Here is a 20,598-nt window from a genome sequence, read left to right as displayed (position 1 = left end):
AGGCTTTAACACATGAATGGTTATAGGTACTCAGGAAGTAATCCTCCCAATCTCTTGATTAAAGAATGCAAGGGGATGTAGCTGCAGAGAACCTATCAGATATGGTAATGGATATAATGTACAATTGGAAGACTCTTCACAGCTTGTCCATCAAATTTATATTATGAGTGGATGTGCTTCTGATACAGTCATGACAATCTCCTAAACAGAGGTAGTTTGGTCTAAGGTTTTAAGTTTGAAGGGTGGTAAGATGATATCTGTTCTGGTAGTAGCAACTCAGGCCCATAAGATATGGAGGGTAGTGGTTTGGGAGAACCAGGTATTGAAGCTGGACATGGATAGCATGTTGTCTCAGGTGAACGTAGCAATAGATAGAAGGCATAGATAGCTTGCTGTCTCAGATGAACAGTTGGAGATGGAAGGTTGCAGGAGGAGCTCTTTTAGGGGATTGGGCAATACAAACCCATTTGCAGAACAAAGTTAGGTAATTTTGCTATCCATTGAACACCTGATTCTTAAAATCAGAACTTCGTTTCAAACCCAAACATCAAGATAAATTAGAGTTTTCTACTCTTTTTCTTTCTACTGATCTCTTGCCAACCAAATACATACAGCCTGAGAGCTCTGTTTTTAAATTTCAGAGTCTATAATGCATGTAACGGTTCTGAGAACACATAAATGTAGGGTACATCTCCTCATCTCAGTACACTGGGCAGCTAGGAATCTATCAGTAACAATAAGTGTGAGACAATGCATTGAGTCACTACTGCATGTTACAAGAGACAATAGGATTTCTTTAACACAGTCAAAATTTACTTTAGCCCCATCGTCAAAAGCGCAAGTAAGTAAAATTATATTATGATAAGATCATTCCTGTGCCTTTTCTGACATTTGAACATAAACAAAGCCCCAGAAAACTGCCCCTATTGAAGAACGGACGAAGATCCCTTGATTTATTGCTTGCTTTATTCATTAATTTTACATAGAAACAGTAGATAGGATTGTGATATTCAATCTAGTCATAACCTCTTGAGGCCAGACAAGAAGAACATACACAAGATAAGCCTTCTTATGAACAATACTTCTTGAACCACACTCCAATGTTAACAAAGCTCTCAAAGTCAGATTGTGGTCTGGAAGAAAGAAACAATCATCAGGTTCTAGCAAAGCAACTTAGCTAGTGAAATTAGTAAGAAAAAATGCAAAACAATTTTACCGGTCAATTGGATGATTATCATTTGGAAACACTATCACTTTGACTTCAACTCCTTTCTCCCTCAATGCCCTAGCATACTTTCCAAACATGAAAATTGCAAACATCAACTATTGAACCACAATAACAAATTTCAGCATTAAGGTTTAGATACTGAGAAAAGAAACAGCTTCAAAAACCAAAACCCTGTTACGATGGAATAAATTCAGAGTCTACAATAAGGGCCACAATGCTGTTAAGAAGCTACTGGATTGGTTTTTTCAGAAGATTTTTTTCAAAGATAAGAATACCATCTAGGCAGAGAATTTTCTTCTTTTGGGGGTTGGGAAGAAGGGCGGATTAGGGAATCCAATCCTGTTACTACACTTAATCACAAGTTCAGAGAACTTGTTTATAATGGCAGTTGGTGGGAAACAGGATGAATAACATGATTTTAGCACAGCATGCTGAAGAGCCTGTTGTTTTCCTCATTTTTCCATTTAGCAGAATAAAATCACTCACTGCCAAATTTCTCTTGTTACTTAACAAATGTAAATCCCCTCATACCCACCTCAACCCTTTTTAAACATGAAATGTGCCATCAATGAACTTGACAATAGAGAGATCTTACTTGCAATCCGTTGGCATATGGAACTCGGCGATCCTGGGCCCCCAAAAGAATAAGGGTTGGAGTTTTGACCTACATGTCAAGAAACTTGTGAAGGTCAATAAATAAAGTCTATTTCAGAAGATCCTTCACTGAAATATTATACTGCTGCTTGTAAAATAACCAGTACAAATTCTTACTACCATTTCTAATACAGGATTGCATTTTTAGAGGAGTTTTGAATATCAAAGTGCTTCCTTCAAAAAAAAAAAAAAAAAAAGAGAAAAAGTAGAAGATGAATGCCTAAAAAAGTAATATATCTACTTTGCACTTTAAATTGCAAGATATTTTCTTCTATTCATACTTGACTTGAAATTGTCATGCCTTCTCCTTTCTTATTGTTAATAATCTTCAGAATATGTTCTCACATGATTTTACTATGTGGGGACAATCGAAACTTGTCTTTCTAACTTAGTGCTGAGTCCATTATAATCTTTGAACCAAAAAATAAAATAATATAAAATAAAAAGGGAAGAAGTCCATTATAATTTCATGATTTGAAGGAGAATACCCTGGAGATGTGTGAAATAGGAGACTTGCTGTAGAAAAGATGCAATAGTTCAATAGAAGGTGCATCTGTGAAATATGTTTTTCCTTCACCTCCAATTGCCTCTACATAACACCAATCAGGTTTATCACTTGTACCCACCATCAGTGTAAGGTTACATACAGGATTCCTCGCAGCTGCTGCAGCAAATAGATCTGGTGCCTGAAGCAAATAGAATATCAAGAGGATCCATCTGCAAAGTGAGTCTCAAATTTCTTGAGAAGTATGATGGCCACAGAAACAAAGAGAAAACATTGCTATAGAGTATAGGATACAACTACATATATAAGGATGGCCATGAAATACATTACACTGTCTGGGAGCATTGCTTAAATTGCATATCATAGACAAGATTTGAATTAAGAAAACAGGGGGGGGGGGAGCAAAATAGGTGAAATTTCTCTCTCAGAAAGTAAACTCAATATTCGTGTCTAACTATACACTTGGAGCACATGCATAGGAATTGCAAGAAGTCAGGTGATTCACTGAGGGCTTCTATCCAATGCAACCCTTTGATCAAATCTTAAGCTAAACTTGAGGCTACCTGATTGTACATGGAGGGAGAGCGAGAGTGAGATTGTCTTCAGACAAAGGCACTAGGAAAGGGGTGATGCAGAGACATAAGATGAAGAATAAAAGTAGAAGACAGTAAAGCCATGCATTGAATTGCAACACAAGCTAACCATGCCCTGAATTGCAACCCAAGCTAACCATGCCATGGCGTCACCACACAAAACCAAACCCAAACCCAAACTGCAATCCATACCAGCCTTGATAGATGGTCATCTATTTAACTCGCTCAATTTCCATCCCCCAGTCCCCACACATGCCAAGTGGCAAGACCCACCAGTTGATGCTTCCCATAACCTGACTTCTTATTCTAACATCAACATCAGATGTCTGCTGCAGGAAATACATGGGACTCATCAAATAGGACAACTCTTCAGTGTACTAAGTGCAATATTAATCATGTAGTTGTATCCTTGTTGATTAATCTTATCTGGCCTCTGTTTTAACTTTATACTGAACTGTATTTCTCTGTGCTGATTTTGAGGTGTATCAGATCCTGGGTATGTTGTATCATGGGGAAAAATACATCAAAGGTTTGCCATCTTCAAATGGATATTTTCTGGGCTGAAAAAGTCCCCTTCTGCTTGTTTGAGAAATTTAGGTAGGGCAAAATGATGCCAAGGCAGTCATTCTTGTCATGTATGTTAATGATACGATTATCTCTAGTAATGACTCTCCTGGAATTATGGGTTCCTGTAATGCTGACTTATGCTGGCAGTGATGGTGACATCAATCTTATTACTTGGAGGCATGGGTTCTTAATCTCAGTTAAGACGGAATCATGGGTTACATTGGTTTGTACCAGGTCTTCACAAGTTTCCGCTCTTTGTTTCAATCAAAACTATCAGTTCTTTTTTTCCTGCCAAATCTCTAGGTTTCTACCAATTTTGAATTACTCTTACTCATTCATCACTTCTGTTTGCTCAGGTTTACATGATTGGTGCTTGAAGGTGATTGTTTTTCCTCTCTAGATTTTGTTTTTGGAAGAATTATTACATAAGCACAGCCACACAGCGCTGAGCACAAAATACATCATGGAATTCACATGAATTTGTTGAATACAATGGGATTGGAATACAGTCGTTTTACCTTAGTTATCTTTAGGCTTTTATTATTTTTCCTGAACACAAATTTTCCCCTGGAGAGTAAGACATGATAAAAAAGAAGACATCTGTCATCAATGACAATTCACTATTATTCTCTCACCTCTAATTTCAATTTGTGTTGCATTCAGAGAAGCATCACTGACATATTCACTGGCATGCAGCTTTTGGATTAGACCCACCAAGATACTCCATGTATTGAGGGGTGAAGGTCCTATTCTAGCATTTCCCTAATCTAATGTATGTTTTGATTGCATAATTACATTGCAAATAGCACATAATTTGGGTTTAACTAATTCATAGGATAGGTGTAAAATGGTTAAAAAAATGAACAGACAAGCAGTTATGCCCATGGGAACCAAATCTCCTGAAAAACTCAAAATGTTCAGAAAAGAAGCCGATAAGGATAGGGAATATGAAAACCAAATGACCCAAACATGTGGTTTGGTCGGTCGAAATCTCAATAAATCCCTTTTATTTTGAATAAGTTTGGAAAAGAAGACGTTAGACATTGCGAATATGAGAATCAAATTTAGCCACCATGTGTTTCATCTCCCAATTCTTCTTGGAGAAAGAAGTAGACTACAGCGGCCAGGTTGAGACGTTGAGTAGGGTTCCATGGCACTTGGCACATGCTACATTGGCCAATGTGGATTGAAATCTCTTGTTCAGAAGGTGGGGTGGGGGGGGTTTCAGTTGTCTAAACTACGGGAATGTTTTATTATCATTGTTTTGTTATCTATATTGCTAGTAGTCTAGGTTTTCATTAGTGGACTAAACATATTGAGGTTGGTTGCCATTTTGTATGGAATACTATCATGTGAAAACTGATTTATACTCCTTTCATCAATACCACCAATAAAATTGATGGTGTATTTACTAAGAAGTTATTTCGGCATGAATCCCTTTGTGGCAGTTGCAAGTTGAGCATGGGGAGATGTGTATAGTGTTAAGCAATGGAGAATGTGTCAGTGTAAAAGAAGACAGAATTTTTTTTTTTTTTTGGGGGGGGGGGGGGCTTAGGTTCTGATTGCCAAATGGGTCTCCTAGTAATTAGATTCAACTGTCTTTTGTAGTAATATCTATTTTTACTTAACATATATGTGGACAATTCAGCTAACAGTATGACTATTCTGAATCCTGTTCATTTCACTCTCCCTCAGATAGTCACATCTCCCCTCTTCTGTTTTTCATTCTCTCTCTCTCTCACACACACACCCCCCCCCAAGTAGGGACCAGTTTTCTAGGTTTCCACCTTACTGCAGTAAGGAAATATATATCCTATGATGTTTGGTTCTGCAGTGAATGGCTTTAGAAAGAAAAGGAAGACAAAAGAAAACAAAAATAAGCCAATAGAAAGTTATGTAAGCTTTTCATTATTAAAAGAAACAAGTAATTAAATAATAATAAAATAACTTTAAAAGCATGATAAGCATCAAGATATTGTTAGGAGACGATTTTGCATGATAAAAGAAAATGCCACCATAGGAACTCAAGTAGCACCAGTACACCTGTCCAATTAACTGGGTTGTCAAGAAACCACCGTGTGAACCTCCAAGCACAGCTATTTTAGATCGATCAGCTAGTCCCATGTCAATCACATGGTCTATAGCTGTTAGAACATCATTAACGTCCTGCCCAAGTTAAGCAGAAGAGATTACAGTCCATATAATTTACAAGAGCAATGGTGCAAAACTATTGTAATTGTATTTTATGAAAATAATGTAACATATTTGAAGGCCCCAGCATGGTAGATGATACATAAGACAGAGAATACAGCACCTGTGACCCAATTTTCCCAGGAAGAGATTGTAATGCCTCCTCTCCAAATCCCAATGAGCCTCTGAGATATATTACTTACATTAGAAAATGCCTAAGGTGGAAAAGGAAATTTGTTAACCATCATTGATTAGGAAAATAAGCAATGAGCAGTCTCCAAACTTGGGGACAATCTCTCTCTCTCTCTCTCACACACACCAACAACAACAACAACAACAACAACAACAACAACAACAAAAATCACACAAATAAACAGAAGAATTTACATGGTTCGGCAAGATAGCCTACATCCACGGAGATATGGGATCAGTTCTAGGGTGCAAGTTTGGCCCTGCCTACACTCAAAATTCTGGCCCTAAGGGCAGGTCAGGATCAGAATAGTTTGTGCTGAAATCAATGTCAGGCCCAGCCAGCTTTAGTGTTTGCCCCAACATGGCTTGGCTGATCCCCTACCTGACCCTGATCCAAGTCTTGATCCTTACCCTGATTACCTACTAGTGTTTCTTAGTCAAGTGTGTGCAACCCCTAATTCTACCAAGCATAATCATGCGGTCACAGGTTTATGCAACATATTTTTATTATCAATATTTGTTACAAATGATCAATATTCTTTTAGTTGTGTTTTTAATCATACACCTAAACATGAGGCCCTTCTTTTCATCATTGAAGAAATGCTCCATCATATTCATGGATAGAGTAACTGGAATCTAATTTAGTGATTTGGCCTGGTTCAAATTGGATTTTTTTTTATATATGTTTTTTTTGGATGAATTCTTTATTCATTACCAAAGGGGGGGGGGGGCTACAAGATGGAGGGTGACACCGCTACTAAAGCTGAGAAGCTACAAACATAACCAGGCCAAGAAAGCAGTTTCACCTTTTTTCTCCTTCCCTAAGGACTTGGCGAGCCCTACTACAAAGTTTTCATCAAATTGGCAGCGATCTCTAAAAGCAAGATTACTTCTCCTTAGGCTTCAAAGCAGACAGAGGGAGTTTCCGAGTCGGAAGAGCCTCCAAAACCACTCGAAACCACCGAAGTATGATCAATAATAGGACAAGGGATCAAAAGAAAAGGGGGTTGAGCCAAGAGGGAGGGGGAAGAGATATGAAGAGAGGGAGGGGAAGGAAAGTGGGCTAGGACCGAGGAGAGGAGTCTAGTAAAGAAGTGGGAAGAAGAATTGAGGGCTGAAGAAATGGGCTGGGAAGGGGTAAGAGGGGCTTGGTCCATGATAGGATTATTTGGGTTTCTATTAGCGAGATTACTTCTCCTTAGGCTCTCAAGTGGAGGGAGGGAGTTTCCGAGTTGGAAGAGTCTCCAAAACCACTGGAAACCACTGGAAACCACTGGAGTAGGATCAATAGTGGGACAAGGGATCGAAAGCAAAGGGGGTTGGGCCAAGAGGGAGGGGGAAGAGATATAAAGAGATGGGTGAGGAAGGTAAGTCGGCTGGGAGCAAGGAGAGGAGGCTAGTAAAGAAGGGGAAGAAGATTGTTGGCTGAGGAAATGGGTTGGGAAGGGGTAAGAGGGGCTTCGGCCATGATAGGATTATTTGGGTTCATATGATTGGTCACTAGAACTCCAAATTTTAAAGCCATGTTTCTAGTCCCATCCCCTCTTTGGAGTTTGGAGGTGATAACTCAACTTGATGAAGCACCAACTCTAAAATGCTAGGCCTAAAAGGGCATCGTATTCATGATTTGAGTAATTGGAATCACATTATGGGGTTGGTTACCAATTTTCTCTTGGAGGTGATAGCTTCTTTTATTTTATGGGTTGTTTTATTGCTTTGTGGTAAGAGTCAAGGACAAGCTCAGGGTCAGGACCCAAGCCAGGGCCTAGCCTTTGATAGTGAAACAGGGTCAAGGTTAATCAGAGCCTGACCTGGCCAAACCGAATTAGGGTGGGTTAGGGTTGTGCTACGGTATTCAAGGTTATGGTCAGGGTGTGGAAAACCTAGGTGCAACCTTACCCTGCTGCAGCTCTAATCTGTTTCACTATCAATGAAGAATAAAGTTACAGCCACTTGTCCTCACATCTCTCTCCATTTTTCTTTTACAGAATCTACTCTCTGTATACATTTCTAGCAAAACCTTATACAAGAATTTCAATGAATTATCCATATACTTCTCAAAAAGGCTCTTTCAAAATGAATCCACAAACCAAATGACAGAATACAGGACAATGTAATACCCAAAACAACCCACTCCCCCCTCCCCCACCCCCAAAAAGGTAATAATAAATAAGTAAATCAAATGAAGTGTCTTACCTCAATGTGTACTGGAAAATCCACAAAATATGTTCAACCAATATAAGACATTTACATCTCTTCTATGAGTGGCTTGACACTTTGGTATCTCACTTTTTGGACCTCAATTGCCTTAGCCTCATTAGCAAAGTTTAAGAAAAGAGTATTTAGGTGGAACTTTCAACTAATGTTTCAATTGATGTTCACTTCACATGGAACATGAGTCGGAAGCACAACTGCTCACCAATAACCAAGCTGTCTCTTGATGGTTTTGAAAGTGATGTTTCTTCAATAATTGAAAATTTGCATATTTTTATATACTGGATTCTTTTCCAACGTCTTAAAAGAGCATATTAACTGCATAAAATTGACTGCATGTAGAAATCATGCTCACTATTTCTCCTGTAAGGAAGAGAATCAATCACTGTGGATTGCACATTCCTCAAACTCTTTTGGTTCATCCATTGGTAACATCTTCCCTCAACACTCATTCATTAGGAGCATTTCTCCTCTATGCTATTAGGAATCTTGACTCAATTGTTGAGGATTGAAAAAACATGGAAGAAAGAACTAGAGTATTTTTCAATTCCTTTAGCAAAGAAAAAAGATCAGAACATAATTCATGTACCTACAAGAAAACAAAGAGAGATGCTCCTTTTCTTTCTCTTTTTCATTTTTTCATTCTTTCTTTTTCATTTTTTGTGTGAATGAATAAGAGACATGAACAGTTTCCTGAAAATTTAGAAAACCTTCTAACAGAACAAAAGAATCAGAAGAATAGATGGTTAAAGGAATAGAATGGTTCAAAATAACTAGATCCAATGTGTACTCAATCTTTTAACTTCACTGTATACCTAAAATAAGAAGGAAAACATGGGGAGAATAAAAAACTGGGCATATTGACTCACCTATAATTTACTATGAGCAAGCTGTAACCAATTGAAGACAGAAATGCTAAGGACTTTGAAAAGCTTGTAACTGAGACAGCATGTGGTCCACCATGAAGCATTACAATTAGTGGGTTACATGCACCATTCTTCTGAGAGCTGGAAGATACAAATATAGCTTCAAAAGGCTTACTGGCACCTGGAGAAATCAACATATTCAGAATATCAGTGGTTCTTTTAGTCAGTATAAAAACCTGAGCCCAACCCCACCCACTTAATTAAAAAAAAAAAAAACTGCAAAAAACTACTTTTTGCAGATGCCCAGACCTGAAACAATCAAATAGAAAGTCAATAATATTCATTGATACAAATTTTCAGACAGCATGGAGCATACTGGCATTTGATAATTTTGGCAACTAGTGCTTAGGCTGTCTTATGACTGGTAAGTATCTTCCAATGAGATGATACTTGTCAAAGCACCGACTAAAAATCACCCACCTCAAGTTATTAAAACCATATATTTTTATCAGTCTTTGTAAAGAGGTACATATCATCAATCCATTCAATGAGACAAGAGATACGAATGACTTCCAGATATTTAGAACCCAAAAATCCATGAATTGCTGAAGTAAGAAAAAGGACACAAATATATGGCAGTATTCTGCTTAAGCTCAAATTTTATCAAAGAAACTACAGCCAGTTCACAATCTCAACCAAACCAAGGTCACTTGTGAACCCAAAGTAGTTCCAAGGGTGATCTAATAGCTAAAAACAATTACAAGAAGAATTGATGATTTCCAAATGACAGAAACAGAACAACCTCAACCACAAGATACAAGCCCTTACACTTCAGAAAAACTCATACAAGTTCAAAATCAATTAATTTCTATAAGCTTTAAGTTCCTGGAGAGCCTATCTATCTCTCTACCTAAAACTGATAGTTTCATCTCCTTTACTTCCCAATCTTCTTTTCTTACAGCTAAATAGGATTGCATGTAAGGAAATAAACCATGGTTCATTTAACCATTCACAGTTGCAAATTGCAGCCGATATGGTATAGCAATTAGCAATAATGAAAGAAACTACTAAATATTAGTACATACATAAAGATCAATATATTACCTCTACTAAGGTTGTTGGATGTGTCCCTAACAGGAATCTGCATTATACTGAACTGAAGTGGTGACAGCAAGGAATGAACCTGTGGCAATAACATTGGGAGATGCTTTATGCTTTATACTAGATATAAGCATGACAACATTCAATTCAATGTAAAAAAAGTCCTGCAGGGAGGAAAAAAAATGGAGATGCTCAAACCTTTTCAGAGTATCTGGACAGGGGACTTGAGACATCAATCCAAACCACTGTATTACTTGCATCTGCTTCATCCTTACTTTTTGGATTTCCAAACTTTAACTGAGGGGGATCTATGGGACTACTAGACACTTCAAAAAAGAAATATGATTTAAAGCCTTGTTTGTTTATTACATGCTTCAACAAAATCGATGTCAGACATTAGCAACTAATTACCAGCAACAATGCTGTCCCCCTCCAGTGTAAGAACATTCCATGAATGACTTGAGTCAGTGGGGCTAATACGTGATAATTTCCCACTGCCAAAAAAAAAACATTCAACTCTAATTGAATCGCATGGAAACATTTTAAAAGCTCAAAAAGTAAGTGAAACAGAGGTTAGCTGTTACCTCAGGACATTTACAGAAAGTATCACTACAGTGCTTCGCCAGATGGAAGACAAAATCATGGTAGATCCATCAGAAAGCCAAGGATTACTGAGGATACTAGAACAATAAAGGCCAGGGAAGCAACCATCCTCAGCATTCATCACTACAGGAACCTGGCAGATATGCTTTAGAATGAGAATACAAATTTCTGACTAATTAAAGCTAACATTCTGGGTTGTGTTTTTATATGGACAAATCATCAATTTGAATATACTAAGTGGAATAACCAACAGAATGATCTAGAGATTATTTTGTACAAGAATTCTACAGATCAAGAGTGGGAGGATAGGAAGCCTGAAGTATTACACCTACATCCGATGCTTTGGAAAATTGGCTTCAATGTTCAAAACAATTCCTAACACGTCAAAGTTCTTTTCCTCCAATGGTATGAGTTTGTTTATAGGACTTTCTTTAAGGAACTATTTGAACTTTGATGATTTATGGGCAACTATATACAGCTTTAGAAAATAAGGAGAGCTTACCACTTCAACAAGGGCTGCCGTTGAGCATGGTTTTCCATCTACAGGCCAATCAATTCTGTGAAGCGATTGTGTTGCAAAAGATGTTCCACTCTCCACAGAACTTTTTGCTGACAGAAACACTAGACACTTTCCATCGGGACTGTTAGCATAATGTTATTCTCAATCAGTAAACAATTTGTAAGAGAGTTTATTTATTTATTTATTGTGCTTTCTTCATTTACAAGTGGTTTTTAAACAGACATGATTGGCTCTCAAGCCTGAGTATAATAATCCACAGGCATTACCAGTGCACTATGATGGTGCCTCCATTCTTAGACAGTATGTACCTATAAAAAAAGGCATGTGCATACCACCTAGTGCAGTAAAAGCAATATGCAGATTTAACCAAATGGAGCATATTTCCAAGTCCTGTGATAAGATATTGACCACAAAATAACGTTGTATTTGTGGTAATTCTCAGATCTTTATCCAGTAATAGCATTTAACTTTGGAAATTGTTTTGTATTTCTACAAGACATTATATCACTGTTATTAAGGGCCATTTAACTCTATATTGTAAAAACCAAGAAGAAACACAACCATAGGCAGAAACACAAGATATGAATGTCAAAGTTGCAAGGTAAGTACCTAAACTGTGGGAACAAAGCACTACTTATGGATTCAGTTAGGTTAAGAATTGCTGAACCTTTGGTTTCGTCAACCCTGAAACATCAATAGGAATCCCATTTAAACAGAAAGCAATGTTTGGAAACCAAACATGTAACAGTAATATTAAGAAAGAGTTGTGGGTAACCAACAAAATAACATTAACATTGCAAACGCACTTGAGTGGAAGTTCTTCAGCTTCTGCTTCATTAAATGGAGACATAACTGCATACAAGGCACATGCCCTGTTGTAAGCATATTGCATGCCAAGCTTTCTTGCTACTTTGTGGGGACCATTTTCTGCTGGCCATCCAACAAAAACCAGATATTGTTGCAAACCCCTGATTGATGGTGCCCATACAACTTGTCCAACACTCAATGACTTCCCAATTCCTTGAACAGCACAAACAGCTCCACTGAAAATGCAGATAAGCTGAAATTAGGTATTAAAAATAGAATGTAACCTTCCCATCTTATTAGAAGCATTAAGGAACACAATGAAAGTGGACCTGTTGATATCAATGACAAAGAGTGCTGGTTGCCTTTTTCCAGCATAGGATTCCCCCCAGTCCGCATCCCAATCTCCTTGACCTTTCCAGCTCCCACAGTCCTTGTCAGTAGAACCTCCTTTCTTGTAGCCAAAACCATCAAACGTGGGCTTTGAGGAAGATGGTGCCTCAGCAACATAAGCAATTTGGGTTTCATTAGAGTTCCAAGAGATGCCCTCAAACCTAAGACATGCCAAGAACTTTCAAGTTACACATTCAGCTGAATATACAACTATTCCTGAAACATTGACATAGCTGTTCTATCAAGTTTATTGTTTCATATCATCTCACCATCCCTCTGTATATACTGATTCATGAACTGATTGTGGGACAAGTATTTCCTTTTGCAACTGAGATGAATTCCAGATCTCAAATTGGGTGGGGGATCCATTTTCTTGATTCCGAACTACAAGAAGCTTCAAGCCTGATGGTGAGGGAACAATTATGGACACACCTGTCATCTCAACTGGAAAAGGGGCCCAATGGAAGCTAACAGATTGGTTACTTTTGTCTGAAATATGAGCAGATAGCAAGTGTTTCTTTCTTTTGTTTGCCAAGAGATTTGCTTGGCTAACAAGAAACATGGCCTGGGACCCCTCTCCTGCAACTCGAGAAAAGTTATATGTTGAGAAACACAAGGAGAATGAAACTAGTATTACTCGAAACATCAACTTTCACAGCACAGAGAAACAGAACAACCAAAGAATGGTAACAGCTAGCCATACCACAATCAGACTTAAAAGCCCATGCTTTATCAATGCTACAGATATTAGTAAACTCTTGATACAATTTAGTCTGGGAAGCATATTCTTCCATGGTTTTTGTATCTAAGCCTAATGGCACTTCCTTAGCAAAGGCAGCTCCTGACACATCCATGGATAACGAGGTCGACAACTGCATATTAAGTGTAAACAAATTAAAAATGTAAGAAAACCAACACTTTTTATTTTTGAATAAAATTAGAAACTAACATACTGCAAAATTATCTCCTAAAGAACTTAAGAGAATCAAAATATGAAGAAAGTAAGACTTCAGATACTAAGGAGTATAGAAGTAAAGTAAAGGTAGTAGCAACATAAACGATTTCTGAGAGCAGGAGTGATATTCCATTCTAGGGCTTGTTACCCATGTTAAAGTGTTGGAGGTCTTATCATCAAAACTATGTATCAGGGTTTAATGATCAAGAAACCAGTGCAAATTTAGATTTCAGTTTAAGCAGTAATGACTTTATCAAATTTTAACCACTCTCATGACTCAAGGGTATAGGGAAGCAAACTATATCAATGACATCCCACCCCTCCTCCCTTGCAAAGGTATCCCTGTACAATTACAACATGCTGTTACCAATTTCCCCCCTTACCCCTAAAGTCTACTGATAGAATTAAATTTCCTTGTTCTTATCACATCTCCTTGGGGAAAGCAAGCGGAGAACTAGGATCAAATTTAATCAACTTGCAGAGACGACCAAGAGGCAAGAACCTACTGTAAAAGCTTCAACTAATCACTCATTCAGTTACTCATTCTGATACTGTCACTAAATACTAATCTCTTAGTCCATTCTCCTTCAATACAGATGTCTGTAAACTTAGAAAGTCAAATGATATGAGCCCATTGGTCAGGACAACAAGTGGAAGATTTTGATTGTTCTAAACCAAAAAAATAACTAATGTTCAAAGATTAGCACAGAAATAACAAATAGCAAGCATGAAAAGACATACAGAGAGAGAGAGAGAGGCTCTTAGGCAGTGGAGACGTCTGACAGGCGTCCTCACAGAGGTCTACCGGAGATGAAATTTGGAAGGAGGAAAGCGGCAGTGGCCAAAACTGTTCTCATTGGCATCTTAAATTGATCATTTGTGCAAGTGTATATACCACACAGGACACAGCCCAGCTGATGGATTTATTTGTTTTAATCATCAAATGAAAATATGTCAGATAATATACATAATCTTTTTTGGATTAAAACATTTGAGTCACGCATGCTACCATTAAAATATCTTTGTACCCAGAAATATCAGAAAAATAATTCATAATCTTTGCATTCAAACTCAGAGACGGACAAAACGAGTGTCTCACCTTGATCACTGCATTAATATATTTATGGATATATACTTTTGTGTGAATCTTTTTCTAAAAAACAATTTTTGTTAAGAGATTATTTCGACACTTTTCACACATCATATTACAACTATGATTCATCAACCATTACATCAAAACCCACCTCTTATATAAATTATAGTGCAGAGATCAATGATACGCATGCATGGACGTCAACTGGGAATAGACTCTCTGTTTTTATTATGAATGATAGCTTTGCATGCTCTTGATTCCTGAGATTGGGCACAGTTCCATGACTGATTTTTTTCTCATAGAAAAATTAGTAGGGTTCTGCTAAGGTCACAAAAACTCGTCCACCTTATCATTCGGTATAGAAATGTGTAGTTGGAATGGTTAATACTCTCTCAAGTGAAAGGGAAGGAAAAGAAATATGGGCGATCTTTTTATACAGCTTATTGGCATTCATGAAGCCTTTAAAGTGAAGTACCTTTTGACATTAACGTTTTCCTAATTAGGATTTGGACTGGACTGGAATTATTATTGCAAAGAAAACAAAGGAGTGTGAGAAAGCTGACCATCACTTGGGTGAGTTGCATGAAACAGTGCGTTATCAGTCCATACAAAAAAGGAAAATGGTTTTGGAACTAGAGGCATGAACGGTGGTGGTGCAAAGTCGGTAGAAATGTTTCAGCTGTCTAGGTAAGCTGTAAATGCAAGAAACTAGAAAATCTAAAATAGCTACTGTAACGAGGCTTTGTGAACCTGAAGAACCACTAACTTTATTAAAAAAATTAATTAATTAATTACTTAATTACTTAATCAACAGTTTCTTGACTTGACAGAAGAGTTCGATATAAATAAAATTACTATGAAGCAAATCCTCCACGTATGGTTGCAGGCATGCGTGCAGTGACTATGTGGCTGAGAAAAAAGATTTGAGTTAATCTTTAGAATGCATTTGTAATTTCTTGAGTTTTTTTGACACGTTGGTCATTTTCGTATAGTATAAATTAATGTTGGGTCTCCTTAGTGTAATAAATTACGTCTAATTCCTCTTTATATAATAAATTACATTTGAGTCCCATAGCAACCAACACTTTTAAGGTCACTTTCTCCTCCCCTTTCCTCCCGATCCCCACCACCCCGCCTTCTCCCCTCTTTTCTTCTTTCACGCAGCTTCTCTTCCAATACAAGCTGAATCCCATGTCATCATTGTTCTCTTCCTGGGGTTGTTCCTGTGAAATCAATATAAAAAGCAAATGATGATCCAATGAGTGAATGATAAGATTCAGCGAGAAAATATTACTCCCAAGTCCCAATAAAATGATCTTTTTATCTTCGTCTCCTCAGTTGCACGGGCGGCACCACCACCACTGTTGATCTTCTCCACTTGCATGAAAGAGGACATTGAGAACTCCTCTTATCTTGAGTTGTGCTCGCACAATCTTCATCGTCAACGGCTATCACTACAACTTCTCAACTCCATAATAACCACGACAACAAAACTCCACCTAGGAGGAAACTCAAAGTGAGAACTAAGAACACCAGAAAAGTGGCCATCCTTGTTTGTTTGTTTCTTTTTTCCAATTTAACTGATTGATGGAGGTGGTGGTGCAGAAGTTTTTATAGAAGATAGGAAATATAATGCATATTTTATTCTAAATTTGAGTACCAAGTATTTATGGAAAGTACTCAACTAATATGACTATACACGTGTCTCCATATCCCTCCCCAAACTAGGCCGAGGTAGGAGACCTAGTTTGCAATATATAGAAAGAAATTCACGACGGGGTAGAGGTTTGGTAAAGACATCAGCCAACTGATGATTAGAAGACACAAAACAAGTGACCAAGTTCTACATTATCTCTGGGACAACAAAACATCTTGTAAAGGCAAAACCAGATTACCAAAACCCTTATGAGTGATTGGAAGAGAACACCCATTACCTACCATTAATCCAGAAGATCCTTTGAAAGAAATTAGATGAGAGAGCTTACTTGGATCCAATGTAACGTGATTCATTGCTCCTGAATCAAGAATCCAATGATCATCGATCGTGATGATCATTTAACTGAACAACTGTTAAGGCCTTTGGTACAAAACTAACCTGATACAAGTGATCAAATCGAAACTAACATTTGAGAGCATCGTGCCCAATTTTCTTACAAACTTGGCATCTTAGAATAGTATTAGGCACAAAGACATGATTTTCTTTCTCATATACCCCTGATTTTGTTATCAGAGAAAACCCTTGATTATGCAAGGAGAAATAATTATCACCGATCGAACAACCTCCATGGCCATAACGACCTCCTCCTCTGTATTGAAAACCCCCACAACCATCGTCTTTTCACACCGTTTGGGTAGTGAAAGCAAGAGCCAAACTAGGAGCTTCACCAAGAACACCCTTAATTCACAAGTCATGGCTTTGAAGAAGAGAACAATCTCAGAATAAGAGGGCATAGGAGGTTTTAGCATGGTCGTTGCAAAGGTCTCATAAGAAGGCCCCAAATTAGCCCCAAATTAGTCAAGTAACAAAAAAACTAACTTTGCAATCAAAGTTTTCGTAGTCATAGATTAGTGATATCTTTGAATTGTATTAGTACTACAACCATTGCCTCCCTTGATTGCCTCAACAGTAACAACATTTCATGATAGAGAGAAAAGGGACTTGACAAGACCCAGAGCTTGTACTCATTAGCACTCTCTCTTCTGCAGATTTAATTTGCCAGACTGATGGTTGGCTCAACCGCTCAAGTGGCACACAAACTTTAGGTATTGTCAAATTTACCCATTGGAAGAATAGATAGTCACAAATTCAATCAACTGACATCACCAAAAATCACCACAGGAACATACTCCTTGCCTGAAGTGATGGTAGCGACTACGATCCCGGACTACAATCTCTCTATTCCAAATTTTAGAAATCATTTTGATGGCAGAGTGGCAATCCCTGCAAACACGCAAGTTCTTAAGAATATGAATAGGAATATCATTTCCTAGTTTGAGGATTCCAAAAGCAACAGCCAATTTTTCACTGTGACTGAACAAAGCTTGTTCCTTATCCTCCTCGTCTATATCTAGCAAGACCTCTGATGGGTTGGCCATGTGACCCGCTAACTTCAATCTCTCTGCTATTTCACTCATCATAATGTGTATCTTATCAAATTCAGGATGTGATCTATCACCAGATACAAACTCATGTACACTTCCCCCAATCATAATGGAACTACAGCCAACTGACTTCTTGATCCCACGATCTTCCATCATGCCCCGAATCTCAAAGGCATTCCCCCACCTTCCTGTGCTAGCATATATGTTATATAACAAGATATAAACTGCATCTTTCTGGGGTTCCAAAACAAGGAGATGCTTTGCTGCCTTCTCAGCTAGTTCCACTTCATTATAGACTCTGCATGACCCTAAAAGAGAACCCCAAATAACAGAATTTGGTTCCATGGGCATACTTTCTATGAAACTTTCAGCATCCTTAAGATAACCAGAGCGACCAAGGAGATCCACCATGCAACCATAGTGCTCAATCTCCGGCTCCATTTTGTATAAATGCCTCATCTCATTGAAATGGAGATGACCCTCTTCAACAAGGCCAGCATGGCTACAAGCACTCAAAATACCTATATAAGTAACTCTGTTTGGCCATATCCCTTCTTCTCGCATTAACAAGAAGTGAGCTATAGCAGATTTCCCCTCTCCATTCATAGCAAGGCCAGAAATCATAGCTGTCCAGGCTGACACATCCTTCCTGGGCATTCTGTTGAAGACTTGCAACGCTTGATCTATCCTCCCACATTTTGAGTACATGTCCAAAAGAGCGGTACCAACAAAAACATCTGGTTGAGTCAAGTTCTCCTTGATATAACCATGCAATATCCTTCCATGATATAGGGAACCTAAATTTGCACAAGCAGTGAGTGCACTCGCAATTGCAAAATCATCAGGCTTTAAACCAAAATCACGCAATTTTGAAAACAATAACAGGGCCTTCGTGAAGCTACTGTTATGGATGTATCCAGTTATCATCGAATTCAATGTGATAACATCTCGATAATCCATCTGGTCAAAGAGCAAACAAGCTACATCCAGCTTGCCCAATTTGCAGTACCCATCAATTATGGCATTCCAAGCCACAAGGGTCTTGCAACCCATGCTATCAAAAACTTTTTGAGCAGCATCTATATCTCCACATTTTGCATACATATCAATCAAAGCAACAGTCAAATTTATATTCTTGCCAATCTGCTCTCTAATGATGAAGTGATGAATCCATTTCCCCAAGTCCATCTCCTTTAAACGGGCACAAGCTGAGAGTACTGAGACCATGGAAACTACATCTGGCTTGATATTAGCTGAAACCATTTTCCTGAAATATTGAATAGACAATTCAGGTTTACCTGTCTGTGCAAAACCCGAAATCATGCTAGTCCAAGATACAATATTCCGTTCAGGCATTTCATCAAACAACTTCAGAGCGTCAGCCATAAACCCCTTTTTGGCATAAATACCAACCGTCGTCGTCCATGATACTACGTCTTTAAAATCCATTTGATCAAAAACTTTCTTGGCTAAATCAATATAACCCAACTCGGAATACATGTGGATCAAAGAGTTGCCAGCAAAAACATCAAACTCGTCACAGAGCTTGAGGAAGTTGCCATGGATCGTCCGCCCCAGATGGGTAGAGGAGCACCGGGCGCATGCCTTGAACAAGAACTGGAACGTATAAACATCAGGAATAACTTCCTCTCGACACATTTTCGAGTAAAGGGCGAATGATTCCTGTGGGGCATGGTTCCTCAAGCAAGCCCTGATGACAATATTCCATAAGAAAGTGGAGGGCTTGGGAATTTGACCAAAAACGTCAAGGACGTATGCAGTATCGCCATGATCCGCGTTTGCTATACATTTTAGAAGGCTACGAAGTGCAGAAGGGTGAACCGTTCCCGTGATGATCAAATGAGAATGGATTTGAGTGCAATGCTTTAGAGTGGTGAGAGTAGCCCATTTCATTAAATTGGGTTTGGACCGGAAAAGCATTCAAAGATCAGTGACAGAGGGCAGAGTTCAACCATTTAAAAGTTGGTTGCTTCTTTCCAAATGTCTGTTTCTGGTGGCGGGAATAAACAGTCGCAATGCGAAAAAATTATAAAACTGAACACTAACTAATTAGATCAGCTGCTAATGGTTAGTATTAGGCCACGTAAGCAAAAATTAATCCGACCGTTGAAAACTTAAGTGGGGGTATATATGTAAATATAATTTTCTTTTACATTTAGAGGTTTGAAAATTTTAGAATTACAAAATGACATTCTGCCTCTACCCGACGAATCCCCAAATTTTAGCAGTGGTATTCAAACGAGTTGCTATATAATCCATTGATCCACGGTTCGAGAAGATCGAATTCAGTAAAAGTTCTCAAAACACCAAGTCCTTTGAACCAACAGAAAAGAGCCCATCACTAAAAAAACCCAAAGAAAACCCTAATAGAAGCTTCAAAACCAATTTAACTATGAGCTGAAATACACAAATAACTATGACCCATGTAACAAAACAAACATAAGGTAGACAGAGTTTTGACCTCTCTTGAAGAAACGCAAGAGCCGAGTTCGCATCCAAGCCTGATTGAGTGAGATAAGTTTAAACATCTTCCACGAATGAAGCTCCAGGAATACCTCTTCGTTTCGAAACGGCAGAAGAAGAAGAAGAAGAAGAAGAAGAAGAAGAAGCAGAAGCCATTGAGCGGGACAGAGAAGAAGTAAAAGGTGGTGGTGCCGGTGATGTTGGGGAGGGAAGAGAAAGGTAGGGAGAATCGTTGATTCAATCTGGTGGATTTAGGATTCGTATTGTAAATTTGGAAAATATTAAACCTCTTTTTATAAATAAAAATATTTCAAATGTAAAAAACAAAATTTTATTTACATTTATATCCCATTTAGTTGATTCAACACCGTTGAATATTTTTTAAACATGTGGCAAAATCCTGGCCCTCAGCTGCAGGTAGCAGGTTTGCTGCAATCTCTCCACCTCAAGCTTTATATTAGAGGGTGGGGACCATTTCATCCATCACCAGAAACATCAAATTATTGACCTATTCATTAAGAAACGTGCCACTTG

The 20,598-nt window shown here is 38.2% G+C and overlaps 1 protein-coding gene and 1 pseudogene across 1 annotated transcript; both read right to left on the bottom strand.

Moving 5' to 3' along the window:
• Positions 1-698: 698 nt before the first annotated feature.
• Positions 699-13,301, bottom strand: LOC149028420 (acylamino-acid-releasing enzyme-like). The gene is made up of 17 exons (XM_089148419.1): positions 13,134-13,301; positions 12,700-13,009; positions 12,370-12,591; positions 12,040-12,276; positions 11,843-11,917; positions 11,216-11,354; positions 10,695-10,846; positions 10,522-10,604; positions 10,309-10,436; positions 10,114-10,192; positions 9,013-9,190; positions 5,862-5,922; positions 5,591-5,713; positions 2,371-2,568; positions 1,824-1,892; positions 1,217-1,293; positions 699-1,133 (listed from the first exon to the last, which is right to left on the bottom strand). Exons 1-17 carry the CDS (start codon positions 13,282-13,284, stop codon positions 1,070-1,072), a joined length of 2,346 nt encoding a protein of 781 aa, XP_089004545.1. The 5' UTR covers positions 13,285-13,301; the 3' UTR covers positions 699-1,069.
• A 3,997-nt stretch (positions 13,302-17,298) lies between these two features.
• LOC149028419 (pentatricopeptide repeat-containing protein At1g08070, chloroplastic pseudogene) lies at positions 17,299-19,494 on the bottom strand (annotated as a pseudogene).
• Positions 19,495-20,598: the final 1,104 nt, after the last annotated feature.

Source organism: Hakea prostrata, chromosome 1 (genome assembly GCF_041222555.1).
Source record: "Hakea prostrata isolate BN-2017 chromosome 1, UWA_Hpros_2, whole genome shotgun sequence".
Classification (NCBI taxonomy): Eukaryota; Viridiplantae; Streptophyta; class Magnoliopsida; order Proteales; family Proteaceae; genus Hakea; species Hakea prostrata.
The sequence above is the reverse complement of the archived record's forward strand: the minus strand, read 5'-3'. Positions and strand labels throughout refer to the sequence as shown.